The sequence below is a fragment of the Stegostoma tigrinum genome, chromosome 5, assembly GCF_030684315.1.
Source record: "Stegostoma tigrinum isolate sSteTig4 chromosome 5, sSteTig4.hap1, whole genome shotgun sequence".
Classification (NCBI taxonomy): Eukaryota; Metazoa; Chordata; class Chondrichthyes; order Orectolobiformes; family Stegostomatidae; genus Stegostoma; species Stegostoma tigrinum.
This window is the reverse complement of record NC_081358.1, coordinates 3784148-3810265: the sequence shown is the minus strand read 5'-3', so window position 1 is coordinate 3810265 and position 26118 is coordinate 3784148. Positions and strand designations below refer to the sequence as shown.

The following is a 26118-nucleotide window of genomic DNA, read 5'->3' as shown; positions in this document are numbered from 1 at the left end:
TTGTGGTAGGCAGATGTCTTTTTGGCCTGATAGCAGCATCCTGTAATGGGAAAATGTCACTAATGTTACTACATGAGAGCAAACTGGAACTGTTACAATTTTTTGTTATTGAAGCTGCACATATGACTTTAATTGTAATATCATTTTCTTTCTTTCTGTTTTTAGGAATTCATTCTTCCTTCCCATTCCATCAGTGTGGTAAAACCTCCAGATGATGTGAAAGGCTCAAACTACTGGCAGATCGTTCCTGAAGAATTCTGTAATTACACATTGAATGCACTTATTCGTAATCGCTTAGACCTTGAAAATTTCCAGGTATTCCTTCGAGAAAATTTAGCAGGGTAAGTGCCTAGGTACCATTCTTTACATAATACAGTGAAATTCATTGTAAAAGACTCCATTGTTACCAGTGCAAAAATACTATGAAAATGAAATAAAATTAACAAATACTGGAAATACTCAGCAGGTTTGACAGCATCCATGGAAGAGAAAGACAGAATTAACACTTCAGATCAATGATCTTTTATCTGACTGTAACAGGCTAATGTTAACTGTGTGTGTAATTTTCTGTGTCTGTTTAGATATTTTAGAGGTTTGAATGAGGACACTTCATTGGGCAGTGGGGATATCTTCAGTTTACCATCGGTGGGCTAGAGTTTTGTGATTCAGCTCTCAGAAACTGTTAGGTGGGTTGGGTTTCTGTTTTGCATTTGTTAGCAATCTTTATCAACTTACTAGCCTGCTGAAATTTTGTTCAAAAATCTTGTTAGTAATCTTGTTAGCCATAAACAGGAAGCAACTGAGCACAAACCCGAAGTATACATCTACATGTGGTGAGTGCCTGATCGGGTGGACTTCTTTCTTCTAGCTCGAGGGAGTACCAACTATTTCTGTTACGTGGCTGTGTCATAACCAAACCATTTCTTTTCACAAATGCTTAATGTTGAGATGAAGCCTCTCCAGTTTGATCAACTCATAAGGCATCTTGGCCATATGCAAACTAGCTTCTTCTGGTTAAACTCTTATAGTGTAAGTGGTGAAATCTGATTGAGTGAACAAGACTGTGCAAGCAAGGCAACCACACTGGCTGGTGCCAGCAAACCTGACCTGGGCAGACAACTGGGACTGAAGTTAAAGGGGGTGCAACTCAAAAAGCCAACTTCTGCGGTTGTACCTTGGCCCATATAATCACTCGGTGAAAAGCCACCTGATGTGTACATTCTCCTAGATGTGACAAAACACTATTGACCTGATGGAGCATAAGCCCCCATATAACACGATTTTTGTTTTATGTGTGAACTTGGCAAATTCTGTCAATAGTGACAGACATTGATTGCACATCCTGGGTACCATTCCTCTGCAGCGGTATTACACTATGCCAACTTACAGTCATAAGAACATGAAGCATTGTGTAGACAGTGATGCATATATTGGCAGAGTGCAGAAATTCATTCATCCTTTTGAGGCACTGGATTCAGGTTTTCTTGAAGTGTTCATGGGCACAGACCACCACAGCTATTTTTGTCCAGGGTCTCTGTGTCAGCCAATTTGGCCTCATTCATAGAGTCAAAAACTTCACTTCCCTCCTGTGCAACCTTCAAGAAAACCAATAGAGAGGCACTGGTGAAGTATGACACCATATTTTGCTCTTTCACTGACATCTCCAAGGTGTATTGCAGAGAGCAAAGTGTTTTCCTCTCCAAAATGTTGGAGAGATCTGGCCAGTTTAAGAACTCCCTGAACATAAAATTTGGCATTTTACCTATATGTGAACATGTAACAAGCTGAAAAAAGATGTAATTGCCTAAGAAAACTTATCCCACCCATTTTTATGCCCACCTCTCACCTGGTCTGAGAAAAATCAATTTATGTTTCTCTCCCCAGATTTTTGATTCCTATGGCTGAGGAAGGGTTTAATGTCTGATACTGAGGCTAACAACTTATTCAGTGACAATGGGAACTGCAGATGCTGGAGAATCCAAGATAATAAAATGTGAGGCTGGATGAACACAGCAGGCCCAGCAGCATCTCAGGAGCACAAAAGTTGACGTTTCGGGCCTAGACCCTTCATCAGAGTGGGGGATGGGGTGAGGGTTCTGGAATAAATAGGGAGAGAGGGGGAGGCGGACCGAAGATGGAGAGAAAAGATAGGTGGAGAGGAGAGTATAGGTGGGGAGGTAGGGAGGGGATAAGTCAGTCCAGGGAAGACGGACAAGTCCAGGAGGTGGGATAAGGTTAGTAGGTAGGAGATGGAGGTGCGGCGTGGGGTGGGAGGAAGGGATGGGTGAGAGGAAGAACAGGTTAGGGAGGCAGAGACAGGTTGGACTGGTTTTGGGATGCAGTGGGGGAGGGGAAGAGCTGGGCTGGTTGTGTTGTGCAGTGGGGGGAGGGGATGAACTGGGCTGGTTTTGGGTTGCGGTGGGGGAAGGGGAGATTTTGAAGCTGGTGAAGTCCACATTGATACCATTGGGCTGCAGGGTTCCCAAGTGGAATATGAGTTGCAGTTCCTGCAACCTTCGGGTGGCATCATTGTGGCACTGCAGGAGGCCCATGATGGACATGTCATCTAAAGAATGGGAGGGGGAGTGGAAATGGTTTGCGACTGGGAGGTGTAGTTGTTTATTGCGAACCGAGCGGAGGTGTTCTGCAAAGCGATCCCCAAGCCTCCGCTTGGTTTCCCCAATGTAGAGGAAGCCACACCGGGTACAGTGGATGCAGTATACCAAGTTTATTGCGAACCGAGCGGAGGTGTTCTGCAAAGCGTTCCCCAAGCCTCCGCTTGGTTTCCCCAATGTAGAGGAAGCCACATCAGGTACAGTGGATGCAGTATACCAAGTGTGGTATACTGCATCCACTGTACCCGGTGTGGTTTCCTCGACATTGGGGAAACCAAGCGGAGGCTTCGGGACCGCTTTGCAGAATCCCTCTGCTCGGTTCGCAATAAACAACTGCACCTCCCAGTCACAAACCATTTCCACTCCCCCTCCCATTTTTTAGATGACATGTCCATCATGGGCCTCCTGCAGTGCCACAATGATGCCACCCGAAGGTTGCAGGAACAGCAACTCATATTCCGCCTGGGAACCCTGCAGTCCAATGGTATCAATGTGGACTTCACCAGCTTCAAAATCTCCCCTTCCCCCACTGCATCCCAAAACCAGCCCAGTTCATCCCCTCCCCCCACTGCACAACACAACCAGCCCAGCTCTTCCCCCCACCCACTGCATCCCAAAACCAGTCCAACCTGTCTCTGCCTCCCTAACCTGTTCTTCCTCTCACCCATCCCTTCCTCCCACCCCACGCCGCACCTCCATCTCCTACCTACTAACCTTATCCCACCTCCTTGACTTGTCCGTCTTCCCTGGACTGACCTATCCCCTCCCTACCTCCCCACCTATACTCTCCTCTCCACCTATCTTCTTTACTCTCCATCTTCGGTCCGCCTCCCCTCTCTCCCTATTTATTCCAGAACCCTCACCCCATCCCCCACTCTGATGAAGGGTCTAGGCCCAAAACGTCAGCTTTTGTGCTCCTGAGATGCTGCTGGGCCTGCTGTGTTCATCCAGCCTCACATTTTATTATCTTAACAATTTATTCAATGGTTTCAGCTGACACAGTGCAAATGCTTGTAAAGCCACCAGCAATAGATCTTTTAGGGCAAAAGTTCAGCTTATGGGCAATTGTACGAACCTGGATGTCCATAGATCACAAGTTGAGCTATTCCCCCAAGTTTCACTTGTGGAGTCAGTGGCCACATCCTTGGCCTGCGCTCAAGTGGTTGGGCATTATCCAGATTTTCCATGAAAACCTGGGCCTACACCACTCACGTCAATGACTGTCAGGTTGGACCTGTCTGTCTCCTCTCCACCTATCACCTCTTCTATCCATTTAGTATCCACCTCCCCCTCTCTCCCTATTTATTTCGGAATCCCCTTCCCCTCCGCCACTTCAGAAGAGGGGTCTAGGCCCGAAACGTCAGCTTTCCTGCTCCTCTGATGCTGCTTGGCCTGCTGTGCTCATCCAGCTCTACACCTTGTTAACTGGAGTCAGTGAGCAGGTTGAGGTTGGGGATGTGTGTAGTCAAAATTGAAGTATGTCATTGACAAGTGAAGCTTTTGTCAGTTTGTAAACTGTGAATTATGTAACATACTAAACCTTCTGATGTCTGCAAGAAAACCATCAAAGAACAAAAGCTGACAAAACACTCCCATTGACACAGTACCTCATGCTGGTGCATGGACATTTGTCTTTCTTTTTATTTCAGTATGGATCTCAAGTGCTGGATGGACATTGAATACTTCAGAAGAATACCTCACAATGAAAAGGAGACTAGAGATATTACATCCAAAGAGATCAAGACCAAATATTTGAATAGGCAGTACTTCTTTGGACCCAGTAGCCCAGCTACCAAAGTGCAACAAAATGAGGTAATTGTCTGAAAGTTTTAATCTTAGTTTAGTACTTCACACATGATTCAAAGTAGTTAAACCAGATCAGTAAGCTAAAATTGCTTGGCTCAGTGGTTAGCACTACTACCACACAGGGCCAGGGGCCCAGGTTCGGTTCCAGCCTCAGGTGACTGTCTCTGTAGAGTTTGTATGTTCTCCCTGTGTCTGTGTGGGTTTCCACCAGGTGCTCCAGTTTCCTCTCTCAGTCCAAAGATGTGCAAGTTAGGTGGATTGGCCATGGGAAATTGCCCATATGTCCAGCCATGTGCAGGTTAGGAAGGTGAGCAATGGTAAAATTGAAATTCCGGAGATAGGGTCAGGGAGCTGAGTGGCCTAATTTTTTGTCTTAAATATTTCAATCTTTCTAGCTCTTTTGCTAATGATTTTAAATCTGAGAGTTCTGGTTATTTACTGAATTGCCAATTGAAACAGCTCCTCTCTACTTTTCTATCAAAAATCCTCATCATTTTGAATACCTCTCGGTCTCCCCTTAAACATTTCTGATGTCAGAAGAAAGATCCAATTTCTGCAATCTCTACACTTCAATGAATGTGTGTGGATCACAGGCAGAAAATGCATTTAGGCAAAGATCAGAAACAGACCCTTCAGCCCAAACAGTCCATGCCAAACATAATGCCAAACTAAACTCGTCACACCTGCCTGCTCCTGGTCCATATCCCTCCAAACCTTTCCTTTCATGCACTTATCCAAATATCTTTTAAAGTTAGTAATTGTACCTACATCCACTACTTTCTCAGGAAGTTCATTCCACATACGAACCACCTTCTGTGTAAAACATTTGCCTCTCATGTGTTTTTTAAATCTCTCCCCTCTCAGCTTAAAATGTGCCCCCCTAGTCTTGAAATCCCCCATCCTAGGGAAAAGTCAACTACCATCAGCTCTATCTACACTCCCTCATTATATTTTATGAACTTCTATCAGGAGACCTTTCAACCTCCCACGCTCCAATAAAAACAGTCCCTGCCTATCCAGCCTCTCTTTATAACGCAAACCTTCCATACCCGACAATGTCCTGGTAAATCTCTGGCACGCAACAATTTATTGCAAGTAATTTTCACATTGTTATTGAGTTTGTTAAGAAACAGTAATTTAAATATGATACATCAGTTCGTCAAATAATGTAAGTATACAGCTGTGACAACTGGGGATCGGTCATTGGTACTAATGGACAAACGGCCTGTTGGCATGGAATGTTTTGGTCTCATTAAAGTGATGGGGACAGCATCCTGCTCTTTAGCCGAGGTGCTCGGGAACTCTTCCCTCAGTCTTCCTCCTCTCCTTTTGGTCCATCTTCCATCCACCTGGTGAAGACTGCTGGTTGAAGATGGCTGTCTGAAAAAAACTCAACTCTGTCCTGAGTCTACTCCATAATTGGTCTCTGCGTGGATCCTAGCTTGCATGGATTTGACCTAGTCCCCAGAATGGATGTAACCCTTGCTGTTCATGTTCCATGCTAATTAACTGTTACTTCCCATGTTTTGTCAACATAAATCATGCAGCTCCAGTGTCCTTTTCAGGGTGTAAGCGTGGGAAAATATATGAAGACCCTTAGTAACTCAAGTATCAGGACCTCCCTTTGGAATTGCTAGCATTACTTTGGTATTATTCTGTCGCAGAAGTTTCTGGAAAGCTGCCTGATTGATTTCAGGTTATCACCTGTAGGGCTCCACTCCAGACTTTTTTGTCAGGGTAAACTCACTTAGCCTTCTCCTTTCCTGACGCACCCATAGGTAATGGGACTACCGTACTTAACCACAGTTTGGGTCTGCTATTAAACACACACCAGTGGGTCTGTATATCACAAGTCTCAGGGCCAGGCCTTCATTGAATCCCCTGTAGTTTGACCTGGCTCCACAAAGTACCCAATTTGTGTTGTCGCCACAGCACTACACAGGGCTTTCCAATATTACATTCAAGATTAGGGACAAGTGCAGGATATAGGAATTAGCACACCTTCAGTTATAGTTATTGTCAATGCAGTCTCAATGGGCCGAAGGGCCTTTTCTGCGCTGTATGGTTCTATGACTATGAAATTTACCATTGGCATCTAAACTGTTTCTAAGGAAACATCAAAAAAAACTGGAGAAGGTTATTTACTCTCTGGGCTATCTTCATCAGCTGTATACTTACATTATTTGACGAACTGATGTATCATATTTAAATTACTGTTTCTTAACAAACTCAATAACAATGTGAAAATTACTTGCAATAAATTGTTGCGTGCCAGAGATTTACCAGGATATTGTCGGGTATGGAAGGTTTGCGTTATAAAGAGAGGCTGGATAGGCAGGGACTGTTTTTATTGGAGCGTGGGAGGTTGAAAGGTCTCCTGATAGAAGTTCATAAAATATAATGAGGGAGTGTAGATAGAGCTGATGGTAGTTGACTTTTCCCTAGGATGGGGGATTTCAAGACTAGGGGGGCACATTTTAAGCTGAGAGGGGAGAGATTTAAAAAACACATGAGAGGCAAATGTTTTACACAGAAGGTGGTTCGTATGTGGAATGAACTTCCTGAGAAAGTAGTGGATGTAGGTACAATTACTAACTTTAAAAGATATTTGGATAAGTGCATGAAAGGAAAGGTTTGGAGGGATATGGACCAGGAGCAGGCAGGTGTGACTAGTTTAGTTTGGCATTATGTTTGGCATGGACTGTTTGGGCTGAAGGGTCTGTTTCCAAGCTGAATAACTCTCTGACTCTATAGGTATGATCACAAACCCCTAAATCAACTATTGACATGTGAGGAAAGTGAGAGTTGAGCAAGATTGTGAGTGGGTTGAGTAGCAGAAGTGTAGGTTAGCAGGTTGGTGTGGTTGGTAGTCAGATCAGGTGTAGAGGTATATTTAGGTTCAGGCAGGAGGTATTGAGCGGTAAAGGAGTCAAGTTGGGTATTTGGACAGTGGGGAGGAGTTGGCTGATGGAGTCAGCTGATGGAGCCTTGTTTGGTAAAGCCGATCAGGTGTTGGAGCATTGGGGTGGTGTTCGGTGGAGTACTGGAGTGATCTGGCCTTGTCAGGCCAGGAAGGAGTGTGGCTTCATTGGTGGGATCTAGCCAGTTGGGGGGGGCTTTCTAGGTCAATTGTAGATTTTCTCAGAAGTTATCAAGACTTTGTTTGGCAAGTAGTAGGAATCTATTTTCAATGCATTAGCATGCCCTGCATGATCACTAAAATACCGTGTCAACAGATGAAACAGGATCTTAGCAATTAACTTTGCTGGAAAAGAGAAGCTTGTGCTTTTATATTCATAACTGGTTTAACATGATATGAAGCAGACAAGTTAGCCCTCCTGGTCAATGTAGACAGAGTTGGCACTGTCTTTCTTTCATAGAGAGAGTTGTTTGATCATCAAAGATGAGAAATTTGGTGCACAGAGATTGGGTAAGGGATTGGGACATGGAAAAAAGAAGGGGAGTGGGTCATGATGGACCAATGAGGGTTGATGGGAGACAAAGGGAGAAAGCCCAGTCACTCAGGAGCTAAAGGGAGTTAGGAAATTAAAGCAACTGAAACAACAGATAAAACGTATTGGAGAAACTTTAGGGACTACGATCTGAGGAATCCTCAGGACCCAGCGAGCTACACTCGACAATTCTAAAAGAGGTAGCTGCAGAGACAGCAAATTTAATAGCTATGATTTTCTAAAAATTATTTAATTCCTAAAGCATCCATTCAGATTGGATATTGGCAAATGTCACGTCATTTTTTGAGAAAGTTGGGGCAAATGTAGCACTTCCTGCGGTTGCAGGAGAAGCGCCGGGTGTGGTGGGGTTGGAGGGGAGTGTGGAGCAGACAAGGGAGGCGCAGAGAGAGTGGGCTCTCCAGAAGGCAGACAAGGTTGTGGATGGGAAAATGTCTTTAGTGGTGGGGTCAGATTGTAGATGGCAGAAGCATCGGAGGATGATGCGTTGTATCCGGAGGTTGGTGGGGTGGTATGTGAGGACGAGGGCAATTCTCTTTTGGCGGTTATTGTGGGGGTGGGGTGTCAGGGATGAGGTGCATGAAACACAGGAGACACGGTCGAGGGCATTCTCGACCACTGCGGGGAGGACGTTGCGGTCCTTCAAGAACGAGGACATCAGGGATGTATGCTGAGCTGAACTTGTCCTCACCCTCAACAACTTCTCTTTCGATTCCACCCCCTTCCTACAGACAAAGGGGATGGCCATGGGTACCCGCATTGGCCCAAGCTGTGCCTGCCTCTTTTTGGGTTACGTGGAATAGTCCCTCTTCTGCACCTACACTGGCCCTAAACCCCATCTCTTCCTCCGTTACATTGATGACTGTATTGGCACCGCCTCGTGTTCCCAAGAGGAACTCGAACAGTTCATCCACTTCACCAAGACCTTCCACCCCAACCTTAAGTTCACTTGGACCGTCTCTAACACCTCCCTCTCCTTCCTGGACCTCTGTGTCTCCATCTCAGGCAACCACCTAGAAACCGATGTCCATTTCAAGCCCACCAATTCCCACATCTACCTAGAATACACCTCCTCCCACCCACCTTCCTGAAAAAATTCCATCCCTTATTCCTAATTCCTTCGCCTCCGCTGCATCTGCTCCCAGGGTGAGGTATTCCACTCTTGTAGATCCCAGATGTTCTCGTTCTTCAAGGACCGCAACTTTCCCCCTGCGGTGGTCGCGAACGCCCTCGACGGAGTATCCCGCATTTCCCGCACCTCATCCCTCACACCCCGTCCCTGCAATAACAACCAAAACAGAATCCCCCTTGTCCTCACATACCACCCCACCAACCTCCGGATACAACGCATCATCCTCTGATGCTTCCGCCATCTACAATCTGACCCCACCACTGAAGACATTTTTCCATCCCCACCCTTGTCTGCCTTCCGGAGAGACCACTCTCTCCATGACTCCCTTGTCCACTCCACACTCCCCTCCAACCCCACCACACCCGGCACCTTCCCCCTGCAACCACAGGAAGTGCTACACTTGCCTCCACACCTCCTCCCTCACCCACATCCCAGGCCCCAAGATGACTTTCCACATCAAGCAGATGTTCACCTGTACATCTGCCAATGTGATATACTGCATCCGCTGTTCGCATTGTGGCTTCCTCTACATTGGGGAAACCAAGCGGAGGCTTGGGGACCGCTTTGCAGAACACCTACGTTTGGTTCACAGCAAACAACTGCACCTCCCAGTTACGAACCATTTTAACTCCCCCTCCCATTCCTTAGACAACATGTCTGTCCTGGGCCTCCTGCAGTGCCATAATGACGCCATCCGTAGGTTGCAGGAACAGCAACTCATATTCCGCTTGGGAACCCTGCAGCCCAATGGAATCAATGTGGATTTCACCAGCTTCAAAATCTCCCCTCCCCCTACTGCATCCCAAAACCAGCCCCGTTCATCCCCTCCCCACACTGCATCCCAAAACCAGTCCAGCTCATCCCCACCTCCCTAACCTGTTCTTCCTCTCACCCATCCCCTCCTCCCACCTCAAGGCACACCTTCATTTCCTACCTACCAACCTCATCCCACCCCCTTGACCTGTCCGTCCTCCCTGGACTGACCTATCCCCTCCCCACCTCCCCACCTATACTCTCCTCTCCACCTATCTTCTCCTCTATCCATCTTCGGTCCGCCTCCCCGTCCCTCCCTATTTATTTCAGAATCCTCTCCCCATCCCCCTTTTCTGATGAAGCGTCTCGGCCCGAAACGTCAGCTTTTGTGCTCCTAAGATGCTGCTTGGCCTGCTGTGTTCATCCAGCTCCACATTTTGTTATCTCTTGTTATAATTGTGCAGGGTTTTCCTGAGACCATCTGCATTACATGCAGTTTTGGTTTCTACATTTACAGAAAGATAGACTTGCATTCGAGCCAGGTTCACTAAATTAGTCGCTGGGATGAGAAGTTTGTCTTTTGTTGAGAGGCTGAGCAAATTGGATCTATATTCCCCAGAGAATAGAAGGATGAGTGATAATCTTCTGTGAGCCTTGTTGAGTTGCTATGTTGATATGGTGAGTTGCTGTGTCTGTATGTTCTTTACGAGATGTGTTATATTATAATTACAGAACTGTGACAGTTTACTTTGGAAAACAAAGAAACCATATCAGTGAATCTTCTCTGCAGGTGATGACACTGGCTGGGGGATGGGGCAAGTTGCTGCATGATCGATTGTCTTCAGATGTTCTCATTGAAGTTCAAAAATATGTAAAAGCACGCTTGGAAAGAAAATGGCTGCCAATGTTTCTGGCTTCAGAAGATTTTTCTCAGAGGCGCCATCAACAGGTATGGCAGTCCTACAGTTATAGCCGGCACCGAATATAAAACTGCATTATCTGTCTGCTCTATATTGAAAATATAAATTCAGAACTTGTTGCTTTACATATGTCATATGTATCAGAAAAACTATGCTGGAATAACTCAGATGAAACTGAAAATGGAGAAAATATTTGATCAGAGACAAGTAATGCTATAGTTTTAGTTTGACGACCTTTCATCAGAACTAGGGAAGAGTTAGAAACCTAACAGATTTTAAGCAAGTTAAAGGGAAGAATGAATTGGAGGAAACAAAAGGGAAGATCTGTGATAGAGCCATAGAGTCATACAACACAGAAACAGACACTTTGGTCCAAACAGTCCGTGCCAGACATTATCCTAAACTAAACTCGACCCACCTGCCAGCTCCTGGCCCATATCCCTCCAAACCTTGCCTATTCATATAGCCATCCAAATGTCTTTTAAACGTTGTAATTGTGCCCACATCCACCACTTCATCAGGAAGTTCATTCCACACGTGAACCATCCTCTGTGTAAAAAATTTGCCTCTTATGCCTCTTGTAAAATCTCTCTCCTCTCACCTTAAAAATGTGCTCCCTAGTGTTGAAATTTCCCATGTTAGGGAAGAGACAACTACCATCAGCTCTATTTATTCCTCATTACTTTAGAAGCTTCTATCAGGTTGCCTCTCAACCTTCTATGCTCTAATGGAGAAAAAAGTCCCAGCCTATCCAGCCTTCCTTTATAACTCAAACTTCCCATACCCAGCAACATCCTGGTAAATTTCTCTGAGACCCCTCCGGCTTGGTAATATTCTTCTGCTGGTAGGAGCATCCACATATTGATAAAGAAAATTTTCTTGAGCACATTTGACAATTTCTTCACCATTCAAACCTTTAACACTAAGTTAATCCCAGTCAATATTTGGAAAATTAAAATCCCCCATTATTACAACCTTATAATCTGAGATCTCCCTCCATGTTTGTTTCTCAATTTCTCTTCTACTATTTTGGGCCTACAGTACAATCCCATCAATGAGATCTTTCCTTTCTTACTTCTCATTTCTACCCATAAATTATCATTGGACAATTTTTCAGAAATATCTTCTCTAGTTACTGCGGCAATGCATTCCTTAATCAAAAATGCTACACTCCACTCCCCCCACGCCCCACTTTCATGCCTCCTTTCCTATCCTTCCTATTGCATCGAAAACCGACAGTGAACATTGATCTGCCAGTTGTGTCCATCTCTCAGCCAAGTCTCTGTAATAGCCATGATGTCCCAATTCCATGTTCTTAAACATGCCGAGTTCATCAGCCTTACCTGATAGGAGAGACATCAAGAGTAAATAATAAATTCTGAATGTACAAAGTCAAAGAAGGTGATAATTGAACAATTAAAGAAACAAAAGAAGTATTTTGAGGATGCATGAAGGAGGCAGCTTTCGTTTGAGAGCAAAATGAGTTGATGTAAGAACCTGCAATGATAAAGGAAACAAAATTGGACATAGGTTTTCTGGAAAAACAAATTTTTGTGATACCTGCTTTATTTATATGTTTCAATATCTTTTATTTCAAATTTGCATTTTGAACTTTGAATTGATAGCATATGGATTTTCCATGCGTCTGAAGTTAATAATTAACTTATGTATTTCTGTTGCCATGGGATTTCTTTTAAAATATTTTATCGGGCCTCTGATTACTTCAGGATAATACAATGTGGCAGGATGAATCATTAATCATACAATGAATCATTACATTTTAAGGTTGATCCCATGGCTTGATGGTAATAGTTGAGTGGGGGATATGCCGGGCCATGAGGTTACAGATAGTACTGACGTACAATCCTGATGCCTCTCAGTACTAGGGTCCTGGATTCGATTCCATCCTCAGGCAACTGTCTGTGTGGAGTTTGTACATTATCCCTGTGGGTGTGTGGGTTTCCTCCAGGTGCTCCAGTTTCCTCCCACAGTCCAAAGATGTGCAGAGTAGGTGGATTGGCCATGCTAAATTGCCCATAGTGTTCAGGGATGACTGGATTAGCGGAATGGGTCTGGGTGGGATCCTCTGAGGGTTGGTGTGGACTTGTTGAGCCGAAGGGCCTGCTTCCATGCTGTAGGGATTCTATTTTTAAAAATTTAACATCTGGGGGCTAGTGCAAAAATTGAGAAAGCAGTCTCACAGATGAGTGAAGCAACAGCCTGACATAGTCATACTCAAAAAATCATATCTTACAGACAATGTCCCAGCCACCAGCATCACCATTCCTTGGTATGTTCTATTCCACCCCACAACAGAACCAGCAAAGATGGCGGCACTGTGGCACACAGATGAGAGGGAGTAGATCTTTGAGTCCTTGATGTTAACACCATGAAGTCTCATGGGTTCAGGTTAAACATGGGCAAGGAAACCTCCTGCTGATTACCACATATTGTCCTCCCTCAACTCATGTATTGGTACTCCTCCATGTTGAACAACATTTGGAGGAAGCATTGAAGGTGCCAAGGGTGTAAAATGTACTCTGGGTGGGGGATTTCAAAGTTCACCACTGAGAGTAGCTTGAAAGCAGAACTACTAACAGGGTTGATGGGATTCTAAAAGACATAGTTGTTTGGCTGTGTCTGCGAAAGATGGGGAGCAGGAGCGAAAGACATACTTGACCTCTTTACCAATCTGGCAGCTGCAGATGTATATGTCCACGGTAAGAGTGAGCATCCCACAGTCAGACAAAGTTCTGCCTTCACATTGACAATAATCTTGATCGTGTTATGTGACACTGTCATCGTGCTAAATGGGACAGACTTCGAACAGATCTAGCAGCTCAAGAACGGGCATCTGTGAGGAACTGTGGGCCATCTAGAGCAGCAGAATTGTACTCCAGCACAATCTGTAACCTCATGGTCAGGCTTATTCCCCCACTCAACCATTACCATCAAGCCAGGGGATCAACCCTGGTTCAATAGACAGTGCTGGAGGGCATGCTAGAAGCAGTCTTGGACATACCTAAAATTGATGTGTCAACCCAGTGAATCTACCACACAGGACTACTTGCATGTCAAATAGCATAAGCAGCAAGTGATAGAAAGAGCTAAGCAGCACCTGCTCAGCAACAACCAGTTTGGATTCTGTCAGGGCCATTTAGTTCCCGACATCGTTCCGGCCTTGGTTCAAACATGGTCAAAACAGCTGAATTGTACAGGTGAGGTGAGATCAACAGCCTTATACATCAAGGCCACATTTGTCTCAGTGAGGCTTCAAGTAGTCTTAGCAAAACTGGAGTCAATGGTATCAGGAATCAGACTCTCAGCTGGTTGGAGTCATATTAAGCACATAGGAAGATGGTTGTGGTTGTTGGAAGTCAGCCATCTGAGGTTCAGGACATCTCTGCAGGAGTTCTTCAGGGCAGTGTCCTAGGCCCAACTATCTTCAGCTGCTTCATCAATGACCATCATAAGGTCAGAAGTGGAAATGTTCACCGATGACCACTGAATGTTCAGCGCGATTCACAACTCTTCAGATACTGAAGCAGTCCATGTTCAAATGCAACAATATCTGGACAACATCCAGGCATGAGCTGACAAGTGGCAAGTAACATTCATTCCATACAAATACCAGGCTATGATCATCATCAATAAGAAACAATCTAACTACAACTCTTGACATTCAATGGCGTTAGCTTCACTAAATCTTCCACTGTCAATATCCTTACGACAATGTCAAAAATCACACAACACTATGCGTGGGATTTTGATCAATCAAAACCTGCGTCTCCTTCCTCACTAATTAAGGGCTTAAAAGGAGGGGTCAGCCAGCCATTTTAGGTTATTCAATACTTTGCGTCAGTTGTATGATCATTTGATCTTTTACTTATAAATTCTGTGTTTTGATACCTCATCTCTCATTACACCCGAGGAAAGAGCAAAGCTACAAAAGCTAGTGTTTTCAAATAAACCCGTTGGACTGTAGCATGGTGTCATGTGATTTTTGACCTTGTCCAACCCAGTCCAACACTGGTCCCTCTACATCGTAACATCGTTGAGGTTACCATTGACTAGGCACTCAGCTGGACTCATCGTACTTACACTTGTAGCTTCAAGAGCAAGTCAGAGGCTAAGAATATATGTCGAGTAATTCACCTCTTGACTCCCCAAAGCCTGTCCATCATCTACAAGACAAAGTCAGGAGTATGATAGAATGCTCCCCACTTGTCTGGATGGGCGCAATCCTGGACAAAACAGCCCACTTATAGGGCACCACATCCACAAGCATCCACTCCTTTTAACAGTGTATAATATCTACAAGATGCACTGTAGAAATTCACCAAAACTCCTTAGATGGCACCTTCCAAACCCATGACCACTTTCTATCTAGAAGAACAGGGGTAGTAAATACATGGGAACATCATCTCCTGCAAGTTCCCCTCCAAGCCACTCACTATCCTGACTTGGAAATATATCATCCTTCCTTCACTGTCACTAGGTCAAAATCATGAAATTTCCACCTTAAGGGAATTGTTGGTCAATCTACAGCAAATGGACTGCAGCAGTTCAAGGAAGCAGTTCACCACCACCTTCTCAAGGGCACCTAGAGACGGGCAATAAATGCTGGCCAGCCAGTGATGTCCATGTACCATGAATAAATTTTTAAAAATGCGCAGTACTGCTGCCAGTGACATCATTCTGTTCTGTTGACTCATATTTATTGTGCTAATATGAGTGAAAACCAGGTGTTTTTTGACTGACAGAACTTTTCACAGTGTTTTAAAACAGGGTCCTCCGATTCGCCATCTGTTTACAAGCGGAAACAATTTCTCACTGTTTTTTTTTCATTATCTCTCATGATTTTGAAGACTTCCATTAATATCTCCTTTTCTCTACAAACAGTCCTAACTTTTCCAATCTTCCCTCGCAACTGAAATGTTTCATCTCTGGAACTGTTCCTGTAAACAGGCTTTCTCCATTCTCCTCGGCAGTGTTCCTTCTGATCTCTATTAGATGCTACACAAGAGCCTTCTTGCTACATTGGCAATTCTACAAAGGATCTCGACGCTCTTAAAGGAACTTGGATCTCCGTCTAACAGGCCCTGTCTCCCCCTGCTCCTCGTCAGCTGAGTAGCCATTGCTGAACTTCTTTCGGTTGCAAAGCTTATCGTCACAAGCTAAGATTGGAGAAGATGCAGCTACTGAGACAGCACCTTTGATCGGTCAAGCATTTCAAGTTTTTCCCTCTTTCACTGTTTCCAGCCACCACAGTCCACTGACTTTCTCCTCTCAGAAACTCTCTGTTCAAAGTTGAATAGATTTCTAAAAAAAACTGATGGTTGTTGACAGCAGCTTTCTGATAGTCCAGTTGATAAAAAGAAAAAGATCAGTCACTGACTGACAGTCTCTTGTGCAAAGCTGTTTCTGGTCAGTGAAGCTATAAACAATTGCAACTGTGTCATATTTATTGATTAAAGAGGCCTAAATCTTCACATCTGGGTCAGCATTCTAAGTTCTAAGTTCTTACCCAAATCAGACAAAAAGTTTACAACTTTCCTTTGACAGACTTCCAGGCCAGGAGTCTTCCCAGCTGACTGAGTGCAGTTTTGCTTTTATTTTTCTGCAGGATGTAGACGACAAGGCTGTGTCAGCACTGATCATTCACTCCCTGTTGCCCCCTGAGAAAGTGGCAGCTTGGCTGGAATCTGTTGGAATGTGGGCACATCAATAGCAGCACCTGGGAGGAAGCTCCATGATTTTGACCCAGTGACACCGAAGGAACAGTGACACATCCCAATGGTGACTGAACTGGAGGGGATTCTGCAGGCATCGGCTCCCATACATCCACCACTCTCTGACCCTCCCATCAATAGTGGCCATGGGCCAAAATGCACCATCCAAGAAACCATTGTGAACATCTGCCTGTCCAGCCCGGGAATCTGTGCAGACAGCAGTGGACTGGACCATCACCACTCCTTGATATGCCCTGGCAGAATGGATCCAGCAGAGTTATATGCTCAAATGATAAACAATGTGAGAAGTGGTAGATTTTGTGAATAAGAATGAAGAAAGTAATTGTGACAAACTGTAGAACTCCAAGTTCAGTAGTGAAATAAAAGTGAGCTCAAGGTATAGATAGCACTGATGTCTGAAAGTGAGGCGACATGTTAAAAGAAAAGTAAATTAGTGTTCTATTTTTTATACATAGCAACATTATTTTCCCAGCCCTAATTCCCCTGGAGATGGCTGTGATTAGGTGCCACCTTAACTGCTGAAATCTTGGGAATGAAAGGGTATTGTCACAGCTATTAGGAAGGGCGTTCAAGGGTTTGGCCTTGAAGGAATGGCAATACACTTCCAAGTCAGGATGGTATGTAGCTTTGAGGAGATCGTGCTGGTTGGTGGTGCTCTCCTGCAAACCTTATAGGTGGTAGAGTTGGAAGGTGCCTTTGGAGGAGGCTTAGTGAGTTACTGCATTGCATCTTGTTGATGGTAGACACTGCTGCCAATGTGTATTGGTCTTGAAGAAGCTGAACTTTGAAGATGGTGGATGGGTTGCTAATGAAGTAAGCTGCTTTGTCCTAGATGGTGTCAAGCTTCTTTAGTGTTGCTTGAACTGCGCTCCCCCACACATGATGGAATTATTCCATCTCACTCCTTTGTGCTGTGGAGATGGTGGACTGGCTTTGAGGAATCAGAAGCTGAGTTACATACTGCAGAATTCCCAGCCTCTGGCCTGCTCTTACGGTTGGAATATTTAACTGGCAAGTCCAGTTCAGTTTCTGGTCAAAGATAACTTGCAGGATGCTGATAGTAAATGATTCAGCAATGGTAATTTTTTTTTCTTTATTCATTCATGGGATGAGGACATCACTGGCCAGGCAGCATTTATTGCCCATCCCTAATTACCCAGAGGGCAGTTGAGAGTCAAAAACATTGCTGTGGGTCTGGAGTCACATGTAGGCCAGACGTGGTAAGGATGGCAATTTCCTTCCCTAAAGGACGGTAGTCAACTAGATGGGTTTTTCCTGACAATTGACAATGAATTCATGGTCATCATTAGATTCTTAATTCTAGATATTTATTGAATTCAAATTCCACTATCTGCTGTAGTGGGATTCAAACCCAGATTCCCAGAACGTTGTCTGGGTTTCTGGATTAAAAATCCAATGATAATACCACCAGGCCATGGCCTCCCCTACTATTGAATGTCAGGAATGTTAATTGGATTCACTCTTGTTGGAGATAGTCATTGTGTAGTGTAAATGTTACGTCCCATTTATCAGCCTAAACCTCAATGTATTCAAGGTCTTGCTGCTTAGGGACTTGGAACGCTTCAGTAACTAACAAGTTACAAACAGTTCTCAGTGTTGTGCCATCATCAGTGAACATCCTGACCTATGACTTTATGATGGAGGGAACATGATTGCTAAAATACCTAAGCATACTTGGGTCTGGGACACTATCCTGAAAATCTTTTCCAGTCTTGTCCTGACATGTCAATTTTATAAATGTTACTTAGACAACTTTTCATTAATCAGTCTCTCTGGAGATCGTAAAGCGATGCTGCAACTCTGTGACTTGAAACAGGAAGTGCCCTTCATGGCAGCTAAGTGTGTTGTTACTGGTGACATCACCACATCATGTTCCTTCATAGCAGCAGGGTAGGTATCACCTTCCTTCTCTTGGAGTTCCATCCCTGATATGATTCAACATCATGTAAGGCACAGCAAACCACTATCATTTAGGATAAGAGACAATGGGAACTGCAGATGCTGGAGAATCCAAGATAACAAAGTGTGGGGCTGGATGAACACAGCAGGCCAAGCAACATCTCAGGAGCACAAAAGCTGACGTTTTGGGCCTAGACCCTTCATCAGAAAAGGGGGATGGGGAGAGGATTCTGAAATAAATAGGGAGAGAGGGGGAGGCAGAGCGAAGATGGATAGAGGAGAAGATAGGTGGAGAGGAGAGTATTCTCTTTGTTATCTTATCATTTAGGATACCCTGGCAGGTTCATATTAAAGGTTATCCCCAGATTTGTCTCAAAATGTGAATTGTGTTTTCAGGATCTCAACTACTTCCTACATATTTACAACTCTAGTGCTTATATGGTTACTTGTGCCGTTCCTGGATTTGGTCTCTCCAGTGGTGTTACCATTCACAACTCTGTCCCAAGTTGTGAATAGTACAAGATTTGACTAATGTAGGATGAATGTGTCACAGCAGCTCATGGGAATCTCCCTGGATAACAGATTGTGAACCTTTATACTTACCATCAACCCAGGACACAGTGACAATATTGGAAGTGCTTACACATTTTTATTGCAGCAATGTCAGAAAGACAAAGTCATTTTTATGTGTTAAGAATACATTAAATATTTATGGACTGTGATGAATCAGATTTTTCTGGATTAAAGAGCCTTTATGATGTGATTGAAATAAACAAACGTTGAAAGATAAGAAGAACTGTGAATTATCTGAAGTTTACAGGAAAAACAAATAATACAGAGAGAAAGAATTCAATAAAGCTTCTAAAGGAGATAAAAGGTACAGTTCATGCCTTTCATTCCTGGACAAACAGATCTATCAAATCCTAGAATCTGCGCTGCATCTTGTCTTGCAACAACCTCTGGACTGAAGTTGCTTTGTGTTCTCACAAACCTGAATATAAACAATTGGAGCAGCTTGCAGGGGAAGCAGGGCTCCATATATCTCTCAGTTGGCAAGAGAAAAAGTAAAATCTGCTGAAGGATCTTTCAGTAAAGTATTTGTGAAACCTGAGCAAGTTGCAAACATCAAGTTCCTAATTGTCTGAGGTGTTCCTTGAGAAGTCAACCTATTCTACTGTTTGAATTTATACTCTTCACCCACAGGCATGTTGTTCCTTCTCTGGCTTTTTTTTCCCCAAACCCATAATATCTCTGCAGAACTGCATTGTCTTGACTTGAGTATTTAATTCTGAGTAATAGTTTGGCTGTAGCTTAGTGAATGATTTGTTGATGAATTGCAACTTGAAGCCAGATGGATGACATTACTAAATCAATGGAGGTATATTTGCTGCAACCGCCCACAAAATAGTGTCAAAACCCAAGAGTTTTACACAAACCAAGGGAAAAAACAGTAACTTAGTTCACCCACTTTGCGTGCCATATCCACCATTTCATTTTGTAAAGTTGTTACATTGTTGACTTTTGATCCAAATTGGTAAGATTGAACTTAGTTTCAGTGTGAGTGACGGGCAGACTGCACCAACGACGCGTGACTTTACATACACCCGTACACTCTTCTCATTCCCTTTTTGTTTTCCTGTCCCTGTGGCTTCTATGACATTACAGCCTCTCCCTCTTTTCTCTGTACCCCTGAACTATTTATGTCCCTGTTTTATCCCCAGAGCATATGAATTCAGACATTTTTGTGTTTTTGTTGCGCTACACCGTCCTCAGGTAGAGTCCAGAGTTACTTAACATGAAAACTCTTTCATGTCCCCTACTAGAGCTGACAGTCCCCTTCTAATCGCTGTGAAGTCTCACCTGATTATCTCCATTTGCCCACTCTCACTGCCATATTCCCTCTGCTGCCCAGTGCAATGAAGCTTATCTCCAGTTGTCCACTTTACTTAGGTCACCATGACCTATCCTCCAAACCATCTGGCAGGACAGTGCCAACTGACAATGTCCCAATTTCCTCAGATTGATATCCCAACAGCACCTCAACTGACTGACCTATAATCCCTAGAATGCTTGTGTTTGGTCTAATTCCAGGACTGTAGCAACACAAGTAGCAGAATATGGTCAGAACAAGCACCTGACTGACCATGGCCAACCCTCTAAACTGGAAAAGGATCAACCACTTGTCTGACTGTGGTAATAGCCCTAACTGACTGTAATTTCCCTTCACCCACTAAGGCCTGCTTCCCTTTAGGCTTTCAGACACAGCTGTTGCTTGAAGCATATGCAGAGGGTTCACCAATTAAGCTGCTGTTACAGCCTACAGCTCTAGCTTTGATATAACATGATGCCACGCAGCAACATGTACACTTCCAGGTGACTGATATGACTGATTACAGAGAGTATTCAGTGCTGCCACTCACACAAGCTGCCTGCCATTCCCATTGACCTAATAAACAAGACAAGTCACAAAGGTTGATAACAAAGCGTGGAGCTGGATGCACACTGCAAGCCAAGCAGCATCTTAGGAGCACAAAAGCTCAAAGGTTGACACCCTTTATACATACAGTTTCATGGTGAAAGGGAAGAGAGGTTAGAAATGTCATATAAATAAGATGAATTGGGTCTTTAAGGAGGAACAAATGCATGTAAATGAAGGAGTCACCACTCAAGGGCAAAGCTCTGAAGACATCATTGAGGGGAAAATTGGGAAAATGTTTCTTAATGGCAAGAATCAGATTTTTCATTCACTCTGTATTTTCTCATCTTCACCCCCTAACTCACCCCAATACCAGGAAGAGAAAAATTCCACCCCGGAGTCAATCATGTGGTCCATATATGTCTGACATTGATTACAATTATACAATGACATAATATTACCTTAATTGATGAAAATGCTTTGGTTACTTGATCACAACTGAACTCAAGCTCAATATTAAACATGAACTTTCCTACATAGTGGACAGGCTTTGGGAAGCCACCATAGAATTTCAGCCTCTGATCTGCGACATGGTGGCACAGTGGTTATCCCTGCTACCTCACAGTGCTAGGGACCCGGGTTTGATTCCACCCTCGGGCGCCTGTCTGTGTGGAGTTTGCACATTCTCCCCATGTCTTCGTGGGTTTCCTTCGGGTGCTCCAGTTTCCTATCACAGTCCAAAGATGTGCAGGCTAGGTGGATTGGCTGTGCCCAATTGCATATAGTGTTCAGGGATGTGTAGATTAGGTGGGTTATAGGGGGATAGGTCTGGGTGGGATGCTCTGAGGGTCAGTGTGGACTTGTTGGGCCAAAGGGCCTGTTTCCACACCGTCGGGATTCTATGATCTATGCTGTTGTAACCATCGTATTTATATAGCTGATCCGGTTCAGATAGGGAAGGAGACCCTTACCTGTCTGCTAACATTTGATGGTAAAGCAACAGGAATGTGGTGGACTCCTAAATACCCTATGAATGGCCTAGCAAGCTGTTCAATTGCATAAAACTGCTATGAAGACTAAGAAGGAATAAATTCAGATGGACTATCCAGCATTGACCTTGGCACTGAAAATGACAAAGGCAAAGCTACCACTGCAATGGCCACTTCACGTATGAATTAGAAACAAGAATAGGCCAACTGGCCCCAACAAACAGCTCTGGCATTCAATAGGATCATGCTGAAAAGATTGCTTCACATTCCTGCCTATGCATGATAACCTTTTACTCCCTGCTTGTCATGAATCTATTTACTGCTACCATAAAGGTATTCAAAGGTTCTGCTTCTGTTGCCTTTTGAAGAAGAGAGTTCTGAAGACTATGATGCGTGGGTGTACTGGCTTCCAAACCTCACTGCCACACACTAACCTCTGAGGTCTCTGCAGCAACAGGAAATATTAGAGGAAAAATTTTCTCATCTTTGTCCGTGACCCCATATTCTTAAACAGTCATCTCAGCATCTAATTTCAGATGTGAATCTTAGATAATTATTTGTCTACCAAGCTGTGCTGTATTCTAAGTTACATTATTTATAGATTTGTCCATTGATTCCAAAGAGGTATGCTGTTCTTTGACTAACTTATTGATTTTCCTCATAAACATAGCTGGCTTTTACAATCTGTGTCCTCTTCAGTCTGATGACCACAGCCACCTGCAGGTTACCAATGGACTCACCCACCCTATTTTTGAAATATATCCCTGTACTGATTTAAAATCCTGGAACTCCTTTCTGGACAGGACAATGGATGCACTCTTACCACATGGACTCCAGTGGTCCAGAAGATTGCTCCCCACTACCTCCTCAAGGACAATTCAGTCCACAATCCATGAATGATGAAAAAAAAGCCTGTGAAGAAGCTATCTACTAAGTTTCATTCACCTGTTCCTTCTCCAAAACAACGCGAGTGTATCCCATTCATATTCATATGTTTGAAATCGCTAGAAAAAAAGTGTAAAGTGGAGTAGTGTCGAATGGGCTGAAGGAATATAATCAATTGCTGTAGAGTCTCTGTTTATAATTTGATCCCAAATTTCTAATTTATTTGTGTCTAATCTCCAGGTTCAAATGCAAGATGTAGTGGAGGACCAGATGTTACAAAAGGGTAAGAAGAAGGTAAGGATTATTGTTTTCATCTGGGGGATTCTTGGCCCACTAGGTAAACAGGATCTTGCTCCTCCTTTCATTTTCCAGTACTAAGACCTCTATTACTCCACCCAAAAGCCTGTGAGTCTTCTCACTGGCCTCTAGTGCCACTAATCATAGGTACTAAAACTTCCATATTGTCCTGAGATAATGGGAACTGCAGATGCTGGAGAATCCAAGATAATAAAATGTGAGGCTGGATGAACACAGCAGGCCAAGCAGCATCTCAGGAGCACAAAAGCTGACCTTTCGGGCCTAGACCCTTCATCAGAGAGGGGGATGGGGTGAGGGTTCTGGAATGAATAGGGAGAGAAGGGGAGGCAGACCGAAGATGGAGAGAAAAGAAGATAGGTGGAGAGAGCATAGGTGGGGAGGTAGGGAGGGGATAGGTCAGTCCAGGGAAGACGGACAGGTCAAGGAGGTGGGATGAGGTTAATAGGTAGATGGGGGTGCGGCTTGGGGTGGGAGGAAGGGATGGGTGAGAGGAAGAACAGGTTAGGGAGGCAGAGACAGGTTGGACTGGTTTTGGAATGCAGTGGGTGGAGGGGAAGAGCTGGGCTGGTTGTGTGGTGCAGTGGGGGGAGGGGACGAACTGGGCTGGTTTTGGGATGCGGTGGGGGAAGGGGAGATTTTGAAACTGGTGAAGTCCACATTGATACCATTAGGCTGCAGGGTTCCCAGGCGGAATATGAGTTGCTGTTTCTGCAACCTTCGGGTGGCATCATTGTGGCACTGCAGGAGGCCCATGATGGACATGTCATCTAAAGAATGGGAGGGGGAATGGAAATGGTTTGCGACTGGGAGGTGCAGTTGTTTGTTGTGAACTGAGTGGAGGGGTTCTGCAAAGCGGACCCCAAGCCTCCGCTTGGTTTCCCCAATGTAGAGGAAGCCACACCGGGTACAATGGATGCAGTATACCACATTGGCAGATGTGCAGGTGAACCTCTGCTTAATGTGGAGTGTCATCTTGGGGCCTGGGATAGGGGTGAGAGAGGAGGTGTGGGGGCAAGTGTAGCATTTCCTGCGGTTGCAGGGGAAGGTGCCGGGTGTGGTGGGGTTGGAGGGCAGTGTGGAGCGAACAAGGGAGTCACGGAGAGAGTGGTCTCTCCAGAAAGCAGACAGGGGTGGGGATGGAAAAATGTCTTGGGTGGTGGGGTCGGATTGTAGATGGCGGAAGTGTCGGAGGATGATGCGTTGTATCCGGAGGTTGGTGGGGTGGTATGTGAGAATGAGGGGGATCCTCTTTTGGCGGTTGTGGCGGGGGCGGGGTGTGAGGGATGTGTTGCGGGAAATACGGGAGACGCGGTCAAGGGCGTTCTCGATCACTGTGGGGGGAAAGTTGCGGTCCTTGAAGAACTTGGACATCTGGGATGTGCGGGAGTGGAATGTCTTGTCGTGGGAGCAGCTTTTGTGCTCCTGAGATGCTGCTTGGCCTGCTGTGTTCATCCAGCCTCACATTTTATTATCTTCCATATTGTCCTGTTTGTTGTCTATCACATAGTTTTTGTTGATGATGAAATTTGGATGTTGAAACTTTGCTTCTCTTACCTACAATCTCAGCTTTTTTTTTGACAAAACAACCATTCGACAAATGTTTCCAAGGCTTTATTCAGCCTTAGCGAGGAAGCTTGGAACACCATCAGCCCAAAGTTTTTTTGACACGTCATTTGGCTTCTAATTCTTTGTGAAAATTTGGCTGCTATAAATTAATCCGAAAAATTATTTTCCCAACAGCTCCTGCGGAACAAATGGCTTTCCTCATCCAAAGATATCATCGCATTCCGTAAAACCTTGTTAAATCCAGTTACAGCCCTTCAGTTTCAACAGTTTGTGTCACTGAAGGGTGAATTTATGCAGAATAATGTCATCTTCTGGCTTGAGGTTCAAAAGTACAAGGTAAAGAAAATACAGAATCTGATCTTTTGAAAAAGTAATTCAAAACGCAAAAAGCTACTTCCAAATGAGTCAGAAGCTTTGATCACATAAAATAACACAATGTCAGTGGTAAGTAGCCCATAAGTTCTGATAAAGTGTACTTTTGAATTTATGGATGCGTTTTTATTTAATCTGACTGAATATTGTTTATGTAGCCTAAACCACACTGTAAAGGGTAAAGGCCCTATTTCTGTGGGTTTTTTTTTCCCCAACAGGACTTGTTCCATTCTCAGGCTAGTGAGGAGACTATTCAAAATAAGATCACCTCCATCATCAATTGTTTCATCAATTCCAGCATTCCTCCACCTATACAGATCAATATTTCATCAGAATGTGCAAGAAGAATCGTGAATTACAGACAAGATCAGGGACCGTATATCTTCAGAGAAGCACAGGTGTGTAAAGAAAAATCTGTGACAGAGCTTCATAACATGGATTAATGGCATTAAGTGGTAAATATGATTGCTGAGCTGCAAGTAACCATGAGGTGCATGATGCATCATGTGATGCATCACACAACCAGCCATCCCCTCCCCCGACTGCATCACACAACCAGCCCAGCTCTTCCCCCCCACCCACTGCATCCCAAAACCAGTCCAACCTGTCTCTGCCTCCCTAACCGGTTCTTCCTCTCACTCATCCCTTCCTCCCACCCCAAGCCGCACCTCCATTTCCTACCTACTAAACTCATCGCAACTCCTTGACCTGTCCGTCTTCCCTGGACTGATCTATCCCCTCCCTACCTCCCCACCTATACTCTCCTCTCCACCTATCTTCTTTTCGCTCCATCTTCGGTCCGCCTCCCCCTCTCTCCCTATTTATTCCAGAACCCTCTCCTCCTCCCCCTCTTTGATGAAGGGTCTAGGCCCGAAATGTCAGCTTTTGTGCTCCTGAGATGCTGCTTGGCCTGCTGTGTTCATCCAGCTCCACGCTTTGTTATCTTGGATTCTCCAGCATCTGCAGTTCCCATTATCTCTGATACAAACCTAACCGAAATAATCCTTCTTCTGAATATCCTCCTGACTCAACTAAGGGAATGCAATGGTCTAGTGTGATATCACTAGACTGGTAATTCAGAAATTCAGCTAATATTTTGGGGACATGGGCTTGATTCCTGCCACAGCAAATGGTGGAATTTGAATTCACTAAAAAAGTAACTGGAATTAAAAATTAATGACAATCATGAACCCATTACCAATT

At 44.4% G+C, this 26118-nt stretch overlaps 1 protein-coding gene across 1 annotated transcript in view; it reads left to right on the top strand.

Annotated features, from left to right (window-relative positions):
• LOC125451535 (regulator of G-protein signaling 22-like) overlaps positions 1–26118 on the top strand; it is a 169275-nt gene that overhangs the window by 129423 nt on the left and 13734 nt on the right. Inside the window, exons 18-23 of the mRNA XM_059645773.1 lie at positions 166–341; positions 4265–4427; positions 10567–10725; positions 22900–22953; positions 24718–24879; positions 25134–25313. Of these exons, the coding sequence (XP_059501756.1) occupies positions 166–341; positions 4265–4427; positions 10567–10725; positions 22900–22953; positions 24718–24879; positions 25134–25313 (894 nt within the window). The remainder of the gene's footprint in view (positions 1–165; positions 342–4264; positions 4428–10566; positions 10726–22899; positions 22954–24717; positions 24880–25133; positions 25314–26118) is intronic.